The 12,973-nt window shown below is 29.8% G+C and overlaps 1 protein-coding gene across 3 annotated transcripts in view; it reads left to right on the forward strand.

Moving 5' to 3' along the window:
* Positions 1-12,973, forward strand: part of LOC106470623 (ATP-dependent RNA helicase DDX3Y-like) — a 45,187-nt gene that overhangs the window by 22,066 nt on the left and 10,148 nt on the right. For all 3 annotated transcript variants that reach the window (XM_013931188.2, XM_013931185.2, XM_013931186.2), the window contains exons 8-12: positions 807-942; positions 2,943-3,022; positions 7,600-7,859; positions 10,187-10,331; positions 10,978-11,143. In XM_013931188.2, coding sequence (XP_013786642.2) covers positions 807-942; positions 2,943-3,022; positions 7,600-7,859; positions 10,187-10,331; positions 10,978-11,143 — 787 coding nt within the window. The remainder of the gene's footprint in view (positions 1-806; positions 943-2,942; positions 3,023-7,599; positions 7,860-10,186; positions 10,332-10,977; positions 11,144-12,973) is intronic.

The raw sequence follows: 12,973 nt of genomic DNA on the forward strand, positions 1-12,973 counted from the left end.
TTTCCATGTTAGATAGTCAACATTCCAAAAAAAAGTTAACAACCAAATGTTTAATCAAAATTACTTTCCATGTTAGATAGTCAACATTCCAAAAAAAAATTTAACAACCAAATGTTTAATCAAAATTACTTTCCATGTTAGATAGTCAACATTACCAAAAAAAAATTTAACAACCAAATGTTTAATCAAAAAATCTGATATTTTGAGTATGAAAGTCTTGTAATGTGTATGAATAATCTGTAAAATTTTGTGGAGATATGTCTACATTATGAAAAGTTATAGTATGACTTCTCATGGTTACTTTGGTGGTTACATACAGAGTGCAGTGCACCCAATCTCATAGTCAAAGAGTTAATGTGTTTTTTTTTCTACTTCAAAACACTGTCTCACAAAAAAAATTATATATATTTCATAACATGAATTACATAAATACTCAAATTATATGAATTTTGTTTATACGGAAACTAGATACTGTTTAGAAAATTTGTACTAAATTTCATGTAATTTGAATAAGTAGTTCACTGTGAGAAGGAAAAAAAAAGGATTGGGATATTAGTGACATCCCTCTGCTCCAGAAAGGGTTAAAAGTCCATTGGTCAGCCTGAACATTTTGTTTTTTATCATGTTTTTAATGCATTGATCTGCTCGTTCTTGATATAATTACTTAAGCATTACTTCGAATCTGTAATAGTAATATATCAAAAACAATTTTTAAGAAGTTACTCTTCAGAAATATTGTATTTTTGAAATATACCATGTGTAGTTGCTGATATAATTTACATTACCTTGACTTTTATCCCATTTAGTTTGATGAATGTACTTTGACAGAAATTATCCGAGATAACATTGAATTAGCCCGGTATTCGAGGCCTACACCTGTTCAGAAATATGCCATTCCAATTATCCTTGCAAAAAGGGACCTAATGGCATGTGCTCAGACAGGTAAGATTTGACAAAATTAATTATAATTAATGCTACAATGTTCTATTTTTATTTATATAAATGAAAATACTGTTAAGATTATTCTTAAATTATATTATAATGAATACAAGACTGTTTGGAGATGTTATTTTGCTTTAGACTAATTTTATTCATTTATATGTTTAAGTATTTCTATTTGTGTTGTAAGTTCATACTTTTAAACTTATGGATTTTGGTGGGAGTCAAAGTTGCATTTCATAATGTTTTAAAGAGTTACTTTCAAAATTTGAATAACTATTATAAGTATAAGTAAATAAGTATGGCATCTCAGTTTTAACTTCTTAATTTTAAAAATAAATGTTTAAATAAATACTCAACTGTCTGAAACTCTCAGTTATGTGACATGGTAGTGTTGTGATTTCTTTTTCCATTACCAGTGCTTCAGATGGTTCAATCAATTAGAAACACACATAAATGTTTAACCTTATTGCTTTACTGAGTCAATATATACTGACATGCCCCTCATATACCATCTTTCTTTTAAGAATTGTCTGGAAATCCCCCTGACCGTGCTATTGGACATGTTATAATCGATAGAAAGAGCAAATTGACACTATATAAATCACATGATCATCTGCCTTGTTCAAACTGTAAGATCAATAATTTGCTGTTCACTCTCAATGGGTTTGGACCAAAGGTGTTGGTCAGGGAAGTAATGAAATTTTGTTACCTGTTCGTAGGTTAGCTTGTTAAGATATTTTATTCTGCTTTTCTAAGAGAACACTCGTATCTGATTATCAGCTTCAGAGTAGCCTACTGCATATTTCTCATTATTTATCATTACAAGATTTTGTGGGTAGATCTTGTGAACTGTCGTTTTCTATAATCACGGCTTCTTATTGTGAAGGTTAAACACAGAATTCATTCAATTTTTTGGGAGATTCAACAGTATTTGTATTACAGGTTATGGGTTTAGAAGTTTTACAGAGTATCACAACCTTTTAAAAACCATCGTGTCCACTCTTTAATTTCATGGGTTATTGTTTAGGGTAATAGTGAACAGCTTCAGTGTATTGACAACCATTGGATTCACTTCCTGTTAGTTTAATTTATATATGGTTAATACTGGCTATATAAAAGTTCTGTGTATAGTATGACATTACGTCATTTGTTTTATTACTTTTTTGTTTACTTTCTTTTACATATTAAAGCCTCTTGTATCTTTCTGTACTATGTATATTTTGTAGTATTTTCTTCTTTCTAGAGTTTTGCTGTTTCCTTTTTGGCTTTTACGCAAAGATTTAATATTATTTGTTACTTCCTGTAGCCAACCCTGCGTGTTTGTTAGATGGAATAGTAAGATATTTTGTTATTACCTTATAATGGTTAATTCAGATATTTTATATCTTCATAAACATTAGTTTTTGGTTGTACTTTGGGAAAATTACTGCTACTAACTTGACACAGTTTAAACTGTAACATATGTCTTAAATTGTCACAGATGTGACTCGCCACTGATGTTATACAGTAGGGGAGTGGCTTAATGAGTTTCTTTGGTCAAAAAGGCGCTAGGGTGAGGTGGAGAGCAAGGTTACAATTTCCAAAGAAATTTACTTCAAGTCAACAGCTAGTGTTTCTGTGTTCATTAAGTAAGGTATACTTTATTTATTTATTGTTACTTTTATTAACAGTATTAGTTACACTATTTAATATATCAAATGTCGTTACTTTTTATTTATTATACTTTTGTTATAAAGATTGTTTTGCATTGTTAGCTTAGAATATAATTTGTATCCAGGACTAATCTCAATCTTCTAAGCTGGCTGAACCTTGAAAATAGTTTAACAGTGAGGGTAAACGATGCATTCTAATCTTTCTAAGTAGAAACATAAGAAAAGTATATTTAATTAACTATACTGCACATGGTTTACTCTTATTGGAAGTTATTATTTATGTGAAATTTTAGTCACTCATGATATCTAAGCGAAATATATGATTTAAATTTTTTCTTTATTTAACAGGTTCTGGAAAAACTGCAGCATTTTTAGTTCCCATTCTTAACCATATCTATGAAAATGGACCACCAAAGGACTTACCAGAAGTAAGTTTTATGTATGTACAGTAACATGTTTGTATCCTTGCTTTCGTTGATAAGTTTATGATGAACTTTCAACATTTTACTGCAATTAGTGCAAATAGTTGTTTTGTTTATGAACTATATCATACTGTTTCTATAGGTATAATTAAATATCTTTCATTCATCCAAAGAATTCTGAAAAAATAAAGTCAAAATTAATATCAAAAAGAGAATTTCAAATCAACAACCAATAATTTTGTATGTGAACTTTCAGAATGTGAACAAAGAGTTGATTTAGTTACACTAAATCCTAAAGTTTAATCTTTTATACATGTTGTAATTTAAAAAAAATAATTTTTTAATTAATTTATTTTAATTAAGTAAATACAAATCAATAGAAAATGTATGCTCAAAGATAGATTTTGTTACAGTTTTAAGTCACTTTTATTTTATAGTCTAAGAAGAGGAATCTAGGTTTCAAACGTTTTTAACACTTTAGTGCCATTTTTAAATTCCCTTTCTGCGTATGATACTGCATTCCTTCAAAATTTAATTAAACCACTTCAATATCAACATATTAAAAGGAAATTAACATTATGCTATAATTTGAATTTTGATGTTATCTAAGCTTTAATTAATTGTTTCAAAGGAAACCTTTCAAAAAATTACCAAAGGTTTCATGTCTCATGATCCACAAGCTTTGAAAAATTTTGACTTTAGCACCATTTATTTCTTAAACAGACAAGCTGGCATGTATAGGAGTTTCTATACACTAAGTACCTATGTTTGACCTAATTGACATGCGAGTTCTATAAGTCTGCGAACTGGGTTGTCTGGGAATCAGATATAAATTTTCCAACTTTTGACTGTTGCCATGCCCACCTTCTGTACTTTGCTTTAAGATATACAATTTACATGTTAATTGACACAAGTGTATATAGTCTTTAGAAAGAGCTCTGTTTACACTATACTCTATCGATGGTTAATTAAGTAAATATAGATCAATGAAAAATGTATGCTCAAAGGAAGGATTTCATTATAGTTTTAAGTCTATCTCTGTTTATAAACTAGGAGTAATATAGGTTTTTCAGACGTTTTTAACACTCTTTGAACCCTATGGCCCTCTAACTACTGTTGTTAGTTTCAAAACTTAATGAAACCACTTGACGGTTGCCACGCTCACCTTTTATACTTGAGATCTACAGTGTACATGTTGTTAGTTGACACAAGTGTATTTAGTTCTTGCATTTATATTTTAGTTAATTATGTGTTGTGTTATGTTTTAAAGATCATATTTGAATAGTTGAATGACTTTTATAAGTTTAACTTGTTGCCTGGATTTTGAAAGGTTATAAACAAGATGGTGTGTGTACGCACCATCTTGTTTTGGCAATGCATTTCTGCGGGGTGTCTGCTAAAATACCTTCGTAAAGCCCCTCTGGCATCAGTTAATGTATTGGCATAAATGATAATAGATGAAGAATTTGAAAGGTAATTTAAAAATAAACTAAATGGAAAGATAAAGACTTGAAATTATGCACATAAAAAAAAAAAAGACTATTCTAGTGGATTTCTATGAAGAATTGGGAGGTATGTGCATATTTCCATTTGTTAATTTTAAACATTTCATTGTGCTGTATGTTAATGATAGTAGATATAGTAGAGAAAATGGAAAATAAAATATAAATATTTACCTTAAAAAGAACTTTATTCATTTATGAGGTTCTAGAGATTTTGCAAATGAAATGTGAAAACTGTAAGATATAAAATAGTATTTTTATACTTCATATAAAAATCATCTTGCTGGTGAACTATTCAAAGTATGAGTGCAAATAACTCCATTAAATAATGAACTTTTTATTAGAAATAGTAGAAAAAAATCAAAATTAAATGTTTTATTTTTCTGAAACTACATACTTTTAGGAACATTCATGTTAAATTTTAAACAATTTCCTATGCTAGTTTTATTTTTGAAATATAATGAGAGCACCATTACCCACTAAAAAAATTAGTATCCGGTAGCCATAGTGTTAAGCCTTATAAATATTTCATCAAATTGTAGTTTATATGATTCAAGTTTTAGTATCATACATTACTTATAAGTAGGTATATGAAGGAAAAAAAAAACTTTTGTGAGTCGCGTGGTATGTTGTCTTCGGCTTTTGATCAGATTATATTTTATGTTGCTCACAATACAATGTCTATAGTTTCTTTATGAATTAGAAACTCAAATTACCAATATTGACAAGCTAGAATGTAAAATAAGAACTTTCTACATTATCTATTTGCTGAGATATGATATTTAGGAAACCCACCACATTGGGACTGCCCACAACTTCATCATTTGAAAAGACTTGTTTATATACACCTACTTTTCTTAACTACATGTTTATAACCAATTGAAAACTAATTTTAATCTATGTAATTTTGCTAGTCTTTGTAAATTAGTTATGAGGGGAAAGCTTTTATATTGTTGGAGAGTTTGAAGTATTATGATCAAGATTATTTTCGGAGCAGAAATTACATTTTTTTTAGACCAAAATACAGCTTAGTTAGGAAGCCTGGTAAATTACAATAGATTTTTGTGTTATAAATATAGTAATTTATAATTTTTAGGTATACTAAAATGCATATATAAAGTCTACAGAAATGAATTTTTTTCCCACTTCCACATGCAAAATTTGATTAGGCTTACGACAAGGGTTAGTAAGTACGATGCAGAAGTGCATAAAAGAACTTGGTGACATCGTAATTAGTAGGAGTCGTTGTTCTCTATATTTTATTTACTGATCTATGTTTTAAGAGAAATAACTGAAATTTAATATGAAGTATTTATTTGTAGTCCACAGTCATCTGTGATTTTGTAACCTCAATGTGCCTCCCTCTTTTAGTCACGGATGTCATAAGAGTGAAAAGTGGAAAGGGCATAAATTTCTTGTTTGTCAATCCATTTTACACCTGTAAAAGTTCCACATTTAAAAAAATGTGCTTCCCCTCTGCATTACTGGAATGGTATTATATTACTGAAAACTAAGCATTTATTTGTTACTGTGAAAGCATGGTAAAATAGGAAACGGGATGTTCATAAGCACTTACACTCTTTTGCACCTATACCACTAAATCCCGACCATCCTGGGAGGATAACTAACATACAAATACCTAATTAGTTTATTGGATCACATCAGACTTTGTACAGAGACGTATCATATATTTTTTGCACTTTTAAATAGTACTTTAGACAATTCTCATTGCAACCACTGTACTGCAAACAAGGCAATAAAACCTACTCCACAGTGTTCTCGGAGCCAGGATTCAAATAGACTGTGTAAGAAATGTCTACTTATCGACCACGTTGGAAGGGTAACTAACATTGAAATACATACCAAGTTTATTTGATTGGCCCAGACAAAGCCATAACAAACATTTTGTTTGCACTTTTATATAATACGTTCGACAGTTCTCTGTGTTTTTGGATAAACAGACAGTACTGTTTATTTTGTTTTCCCCAACTTTCTAAGTCAGCTGCTAACAATAAAATAACTATAGAAAGTAGGTGTGATAAGGAGAGAAGTTTAAACTGCTATAAATTGACATCGTAGCAAATTTATTGAATGTGCATATGAAAATGATAATGCGGAGAAAAGTGAAATTAATTTAATCCCTTTTACATAAAGAATCCTTGTACATACATTAATTAACCCTTTCACTACAGAAAAGTGACTATAGTCGACAGATTGTTGTTGACAGCAGAAATTGACTTTATCCATAGCCGTCAACATACTTTTCCCTCTTTAGTGAGAAATGACAACCCTCCTTGAGCTTGAATTAAATGCCAGACATTGTGGGTGTGTTGACATCTGGAAGTGTGAGTGGGAAACACAAGTATAAACAATCCCCCAGCTGTAGCCCCAACTGGTAGACAATGCAAGGCACCCACACACAGAAATATCAGCTGATTGTCATACTTTCTCTGTATTTTTACCATAATTTAGATAAGTTATTGATGCCATTATGTCAAGATATGCAATGTGTATCTTGTATATCATAATGCATATTACAGCAAAATATTCTGCTACTTTATGATGGAGAAATGGCATTGCTTGGGTACTGACCATGAAATCTGATTATGTGATAGAAGGGTTAAATGAAAATTAATGTAAATCACTACAAAGAAGTTCTAATGTGAAAATAATTTTATGTATACAAAATTTTCATTTACAGCTTCTGGCTGGTTTAATGTATCTCCTAAATCTTTAGAAGTGAAAAATGTTGTTTAAAGCGATAGTACTATAAGATATATAGTTATGATTTCATGGTTAGTAGAAGAAGAAAAGTTGGTAACCCTGATTTTATGTCAATGCATCTTGGCTGGGAGTATATGATACTATGAAACAAAATGTCACAGAAAGAAATTTATACCACATTTCTGACTATACATATAGAAATATTTATGAATATTTTACCAATCATGAAACCAAGTCTGGAAAGGTGTTGAGTGAATCTTGAAAGATGTGATCTTTGGAGAATAGACTCTTTGTAAAAAGAAAATAATTATATTTTCTGCAAAAATGTTGATTATTTATTTTTAATTATTTTTACAGCCACAAAAGTTCGCTACTTGTGTTAAGCAGTACCCACTAGCTCTAGTTCTTTCTCCGACAAGAGAACTGGCTTGTCAGATTTATGATGAATCATCCAAGTTTGCTTATCGCTCTCGTGTAAAACCTTGTGTTGTCTATGGAGGAGCTGAGCCCATTCAGCAAATGAAGAACTTAGACAGGGGCTGCCATTTATTGGTGGCTACACCAGGAAGACTGATAGATATGATGGAACGGGGAAAAATTAGCTTGGAACTTGTGAAGTAAGTATTAGAATTAACAGTGGTAATTAAGTAGAATTATCTTATTTTATATCCTCTTGAGAAAATAGGAGGGTAATAATTTAGTCCTGTATCTAAGATTGTATTGAAAAGAGTCATCGTTGAAGATCACGAGTTTCCAATTACTAATATTCTGTTGTTCAAATAGCATCATAGCTTACCTTGTGTCATGGAATTTGAGTTATTTTCTTGACCACAACCTCTTTCAAACTGTTACATCTGTTTCAATTGGTCAAAAACCCATAGCTTATATAATGGGCTGTTCAGTATTATATCTACATTTAATACTTAACAGTAATTAAAGTTTAATCCAACTATTAACCTTTTCCTGACCAGTTGGAATTCAGGTCACTTTCAAATCAGCTTTAAAAATCTATTTAAGAAATATTCATAGATTTTGCAAAATTGGTATTTAAGCATTATATATAGACATTTAGTTTCATAGATAAAAAATTCAATCAATTTTCAAATTTACATTTCTTTCATGCGTGTAAACATCACACTTAGTTTTTGTTGTGGCTTCTAAACTTTTATTTACTTTTGCTTGCCAATCACATTTCAGTATTTTTGGTTGCCCATCTCTTAATTTATTGGTTGCATTCATATTTAGGGCACTGTCTGAAGAGATTTTGAGAATTTGACTGGTTCCCATTTTTGAAAAAGGACAGTGTAAAACCAATAATTATATAAGATGCCCGAAAACTTATGGCAAAATAAGGTTACACAATTTATGCAAATCTAAATATACCAATTGAAAGAATAATTATAATAAATAATTGTAATTTTCTCACTTCAAATGGATAATTTGGTAAAAAAAAAATCTTCTGTAATTAATGTTGGAGTTGATAGGGTGTGACTACCTGAATAAACAGCTTGGACAGTGAAATCATAATCTTTTTGCTTGTTAACATTAAAAACCAGTTAAAATAAATTATAAAAGCATTTATGTCAGAGAGAAGGATATTTTGAAAATTTTTAATGTTAATTAAAGCCAATCAAGCTGTATGGATATTAAGATTTAAAAAAATAGTTGATGGAATGTAGAAACAACTTAATTAACTTTTGGGAGTGCTAAGCTTATGGTTCAAATTTAACTAAAAAAATAGAAAAAAACAGCTATAAAAAATTACAAAAATAGTTGTTTGTGGAGAAGGAGAAAAAATTCAGCGTGTTTAGTTTCCTGATCTTTTTTAAAACTACTTAATTACATGCATTTTTAGAATAGGATAACAGATCAGTATATTTAGTGTTTCATGGAAAATTATGATAAACCTGGTGGGAACTCTCAACCCCATCTGTAAAAAGATAGCCATAGCAGTGATGGCAAAGTTAAGATGTTTGTATGTGATGTTTTGTATTTGTTGATTACATTTATTCTCACTACTCATGAATACCTTGGACAGTCACAACTATATTTACACACACAAAAAAAAGCTTCTCTGATATTTAAAATACAAAAATACGTTATGAGTAAGAGGAATACTTAACTAGCGATCACAACATCTCATCTTCGGTGGTTGCATTTTCAGATTTTCATCTACAGATGAATAACTACATGAAATATGTTTTATATGTTAGCTCTGTTGGAAAGATGTTAATATGTGTAAAAAAAAAATCTGAACTATCTTGACTTTGTTGTAATGGCAAACTTGTTTAAAAATGACTTCAAAAAAACACCAACTCAAAATATGTTTGAAGTATTACATGAAAATAAATACATTTGCCTATAATGCATTCTTGAATAGATAGAAGCTTTTGTAGCCAGAATTTTGAGCTTTAACTTAAAGCAGCAAATAATAAAATCCATTTTTACCCGTGTTTAGATACCACTTAGTTTATTACTTGAAAACATATTTGTGCTCTGTTGAGTTAGTTAAAACTCATCTTTCAATGCAAATTGCCTTAAAATCTCAAGTTTTTCAACTTTACCAGAAGCTTGAATTTCCTGATAAATGTGCATTGTTTCTTGATACTGTTTTTATTACAACATAAAATTCTATACTTTATAAGATGGACCTGTCTTGGGCTATTTCCACGCTCACTGATACCATAAGTATGGTTATTTAGTGTTGCTAGATCATCTACGTTATTTTTGGATCTCAGCTTAAAGCTAAGTTTATGAAAGAAATAATTGTATGAGCTTTACTGCTGTTGAACTTTTTCTTTATAAAGAGTTATAAAAAATATTTGTTCCAATTCAACCTAATAATGTTAGATTATCAGCAGCTACACAGTTTGTACATTTTACTTTCAGAAACACATTTAAATATCATTTCTCTTTATTCTAATAATGTTCCTTCTCCCTCAAGGTACCTGGTGTTAGATGAGGCAGATCGTATGCTAGACATGGGTTTTGAACCACAGATTCATCGCATTGTTTTAGAACACAACATGCCACCAACAGGGAATAGGCTAACATTGATGTTTTCGGCAACATTTCCAAAAAAAGTACAGGTAAATGTTACTGTTGTGTTTAGCATATAATAAATGATGAAAGTATGTGGAATTTTGGTTTGGGTTTATAGTTGCTGAATATATGCGGGCTTGTAAAGATATGTTCATCTGGTTTTGAATAGACCCATAATACTAACTCATACTGTTTTGTTCGTATCATATTTGCAGTAGGTATTTCTTTAACTGCTACCAATCCTTCAAAAATGAAAACATTATTTTCTTATTTCATTTAAAACTAGCACAGTACAGCAGAAATGTTGGTTGTATTTAAACCACTTATTTTTGTGCTTAAATATTTAATCATCAGTAAGCCTTAACATACATGCATAAAAAGTGCTTGTAGCTGACTACACGTACACCAAAACATTTACTGACGTATAGAGTTGATGATGATTACATACAGAAGCTTGTTAAATAACAAAACTATAAGAAATCATGTAGTTAAGACAAGGAAAACGGGAAAAATCACAATTGATGCTTGGTAGACTTAAACGCTCATTTTAAAATACTACTGGACTTTCTAGGATCTGTAGATAAAAGTGTAATTCAATTGAAATGTCATCTCCTTTGTATTTATTACTTCTTTTCTCTTTTTCAGGCAAAGTAAACTGTTACTTATATTTTCTGTTTTTTTATCATCTATTAGGAGCTGGCTAGAAAGTTCTTAGATAACTACATTTTTCTTGCTGTGGGTCGCGTTGGAAGCACATCAGAAAACATCACTCAGAAGATAGTATGGGTAGATGAATTAGATAAACGGTCCTTTCTGCTGGATCTTTTAAATGCAGCAGGACTAAAGTGTGCAAATTCATGTAAGAAGGATTTGAAATCTATTTCAATCCGTAGTTTAATCACTATGGAGTTTTGTTGTTGTTTTATTGGAAAGTAAAAGGTAATAGCAAAATGATCACAGCATATAAATTTACATTCCTTATCAGATTACCTACAAAACCCTTGAATCACTGAAATTTAATGTTGTGGCTTTGAAGTAGTTAACATTTCAAATTTGCCGAAGTATTTTTTTTTTTAATCAAATCCGAAAACTGTGCCATGTTTATTCTATATTGAGTCAAATATTTTAGATTTTGGAGACATTTTTCAATAACTTCAAATATCTGCACCATTTTTTATCTAAAAAACAGCATTAATTCATTAAAAGCTCCTTGTTTCAAAATAACTATTAAACTTTATAATATTTTACAGTTGCACAAAAAGTTAAGTGTAGGAACTGGTGAAAAGTTGGAAAAACCCGGATTTCCTTTAATAGTTAATTTTTTGATGGTCTCTGCATTTGTGTAGGCTTCTTAATCAGCATATTTTTTAAGCTTGTTACTAAAAATGGGCTGGTATTTCTTTTGTCCTACATGCTTTTCCCTTAATATGTTTGATTTTAATTTGGTCCTTTTCATTTGGTGTATAATTACAGACAAGTATACTAGTTGTTGGATAATGACAGCTGATCCTACATAATGTAACAGTTGTAATTTTAGGATGATAGCATACAGATTTTTATAAAATTTAATAAATAATTAAAATCAATTTTTGGAACTTACACAATTTTAAAAACTTTGTTGAAGCCGTTAACAGCCTCCACTTTAAAAGCACACTCTACATGTACATTGTCTTGACGTCCTCTCCACTGTCTTTAGGAGTTACTTGCAAGACAATCTTTTATACTTTTTTTCCCGTGTCGTGTGATATCACATTGCGTTATTATTTATATAATTCCTTCATCAATCTTTATGATAAATCACACCAAATATCAATGCACTGTCTTTATGGCCCATCGTCTCTGTATAATGCTTTTGTTTTTTAATTTTATTATTTCTAGAGACTCTCTGACACTTAAAGCTGTAATATTGTGAGGTTGAATTAAAATTGTAGTTTGTTTTTTTATCCCCATGAAATTGTGTGTTGTGTTGTTTTTATGTATTCTGTTATAGCTAAGTTTCAATTTTATTATTTCTTATGTAACCAGATTACAGGAACATAAAGGTTATGTAAGAAATAATAAAATAGAAAACTCTGCAAAAGCAGAACACGTAAAAACAACAAAACACAATTTTATGGGGAAAACTACAATTTTAGTGTAACAACACAATATTATAGCTTTAAATGTGGGAGAATCACTAGAAATAATAAAATTACAAAACCAAAGAAAAGTATTAAACAAAGATGAAGGACATCAAGTCAGTGCATTGATATTTGGTATGATTTATTGTAAAGATTGACCAAGGAATTTCATAAATAACAATACAGTGTATTATCACGTGACATGGGAAAAAGTATAACTGATTGTCTTGCAAATAACTCCTAAAGACAACGGAGAGGACGTCAAGATAATGTTCACGTACAGTGTGCTTTTAAAGTGGAGGCTGTTAACGGCTTCAATAAAGTTTTTAAAACTATAAATATGAAAATGATTTTGATTATTTATTAAATTTTAAATAATACACAATTGCCAACCATTCATTTTTACAGATTTTTATGTTTGTATTTATAATAAGATATATTCTTTGATTTTTTTTTACTGTGTTAATCTCAGTACACCAGAATAAAATTGTTTTATTTTTAACTCCAAAGGAGTATACTTGACATCATGGGCTAAATAGTTTTGAAAGGTTAGTTATTACTCAAGAATA

Source organism: Limulus polyphemus, unplaced genomic scaffold (assembly GCF_000517525.1).
Source record: "Limulus polyphemus unplaced genomic scaffold, Limulus_polyphemus-2.1.2 Scaffold4123, whole genome shotgun sequence".
Taxonomy (NCBI): domain Eukaryota; kingdom Metazoa; phylum Arthropoda; class Merostomata; order Xiphosura; family Limulidae; genus Limulus; species Limulus polyphemus.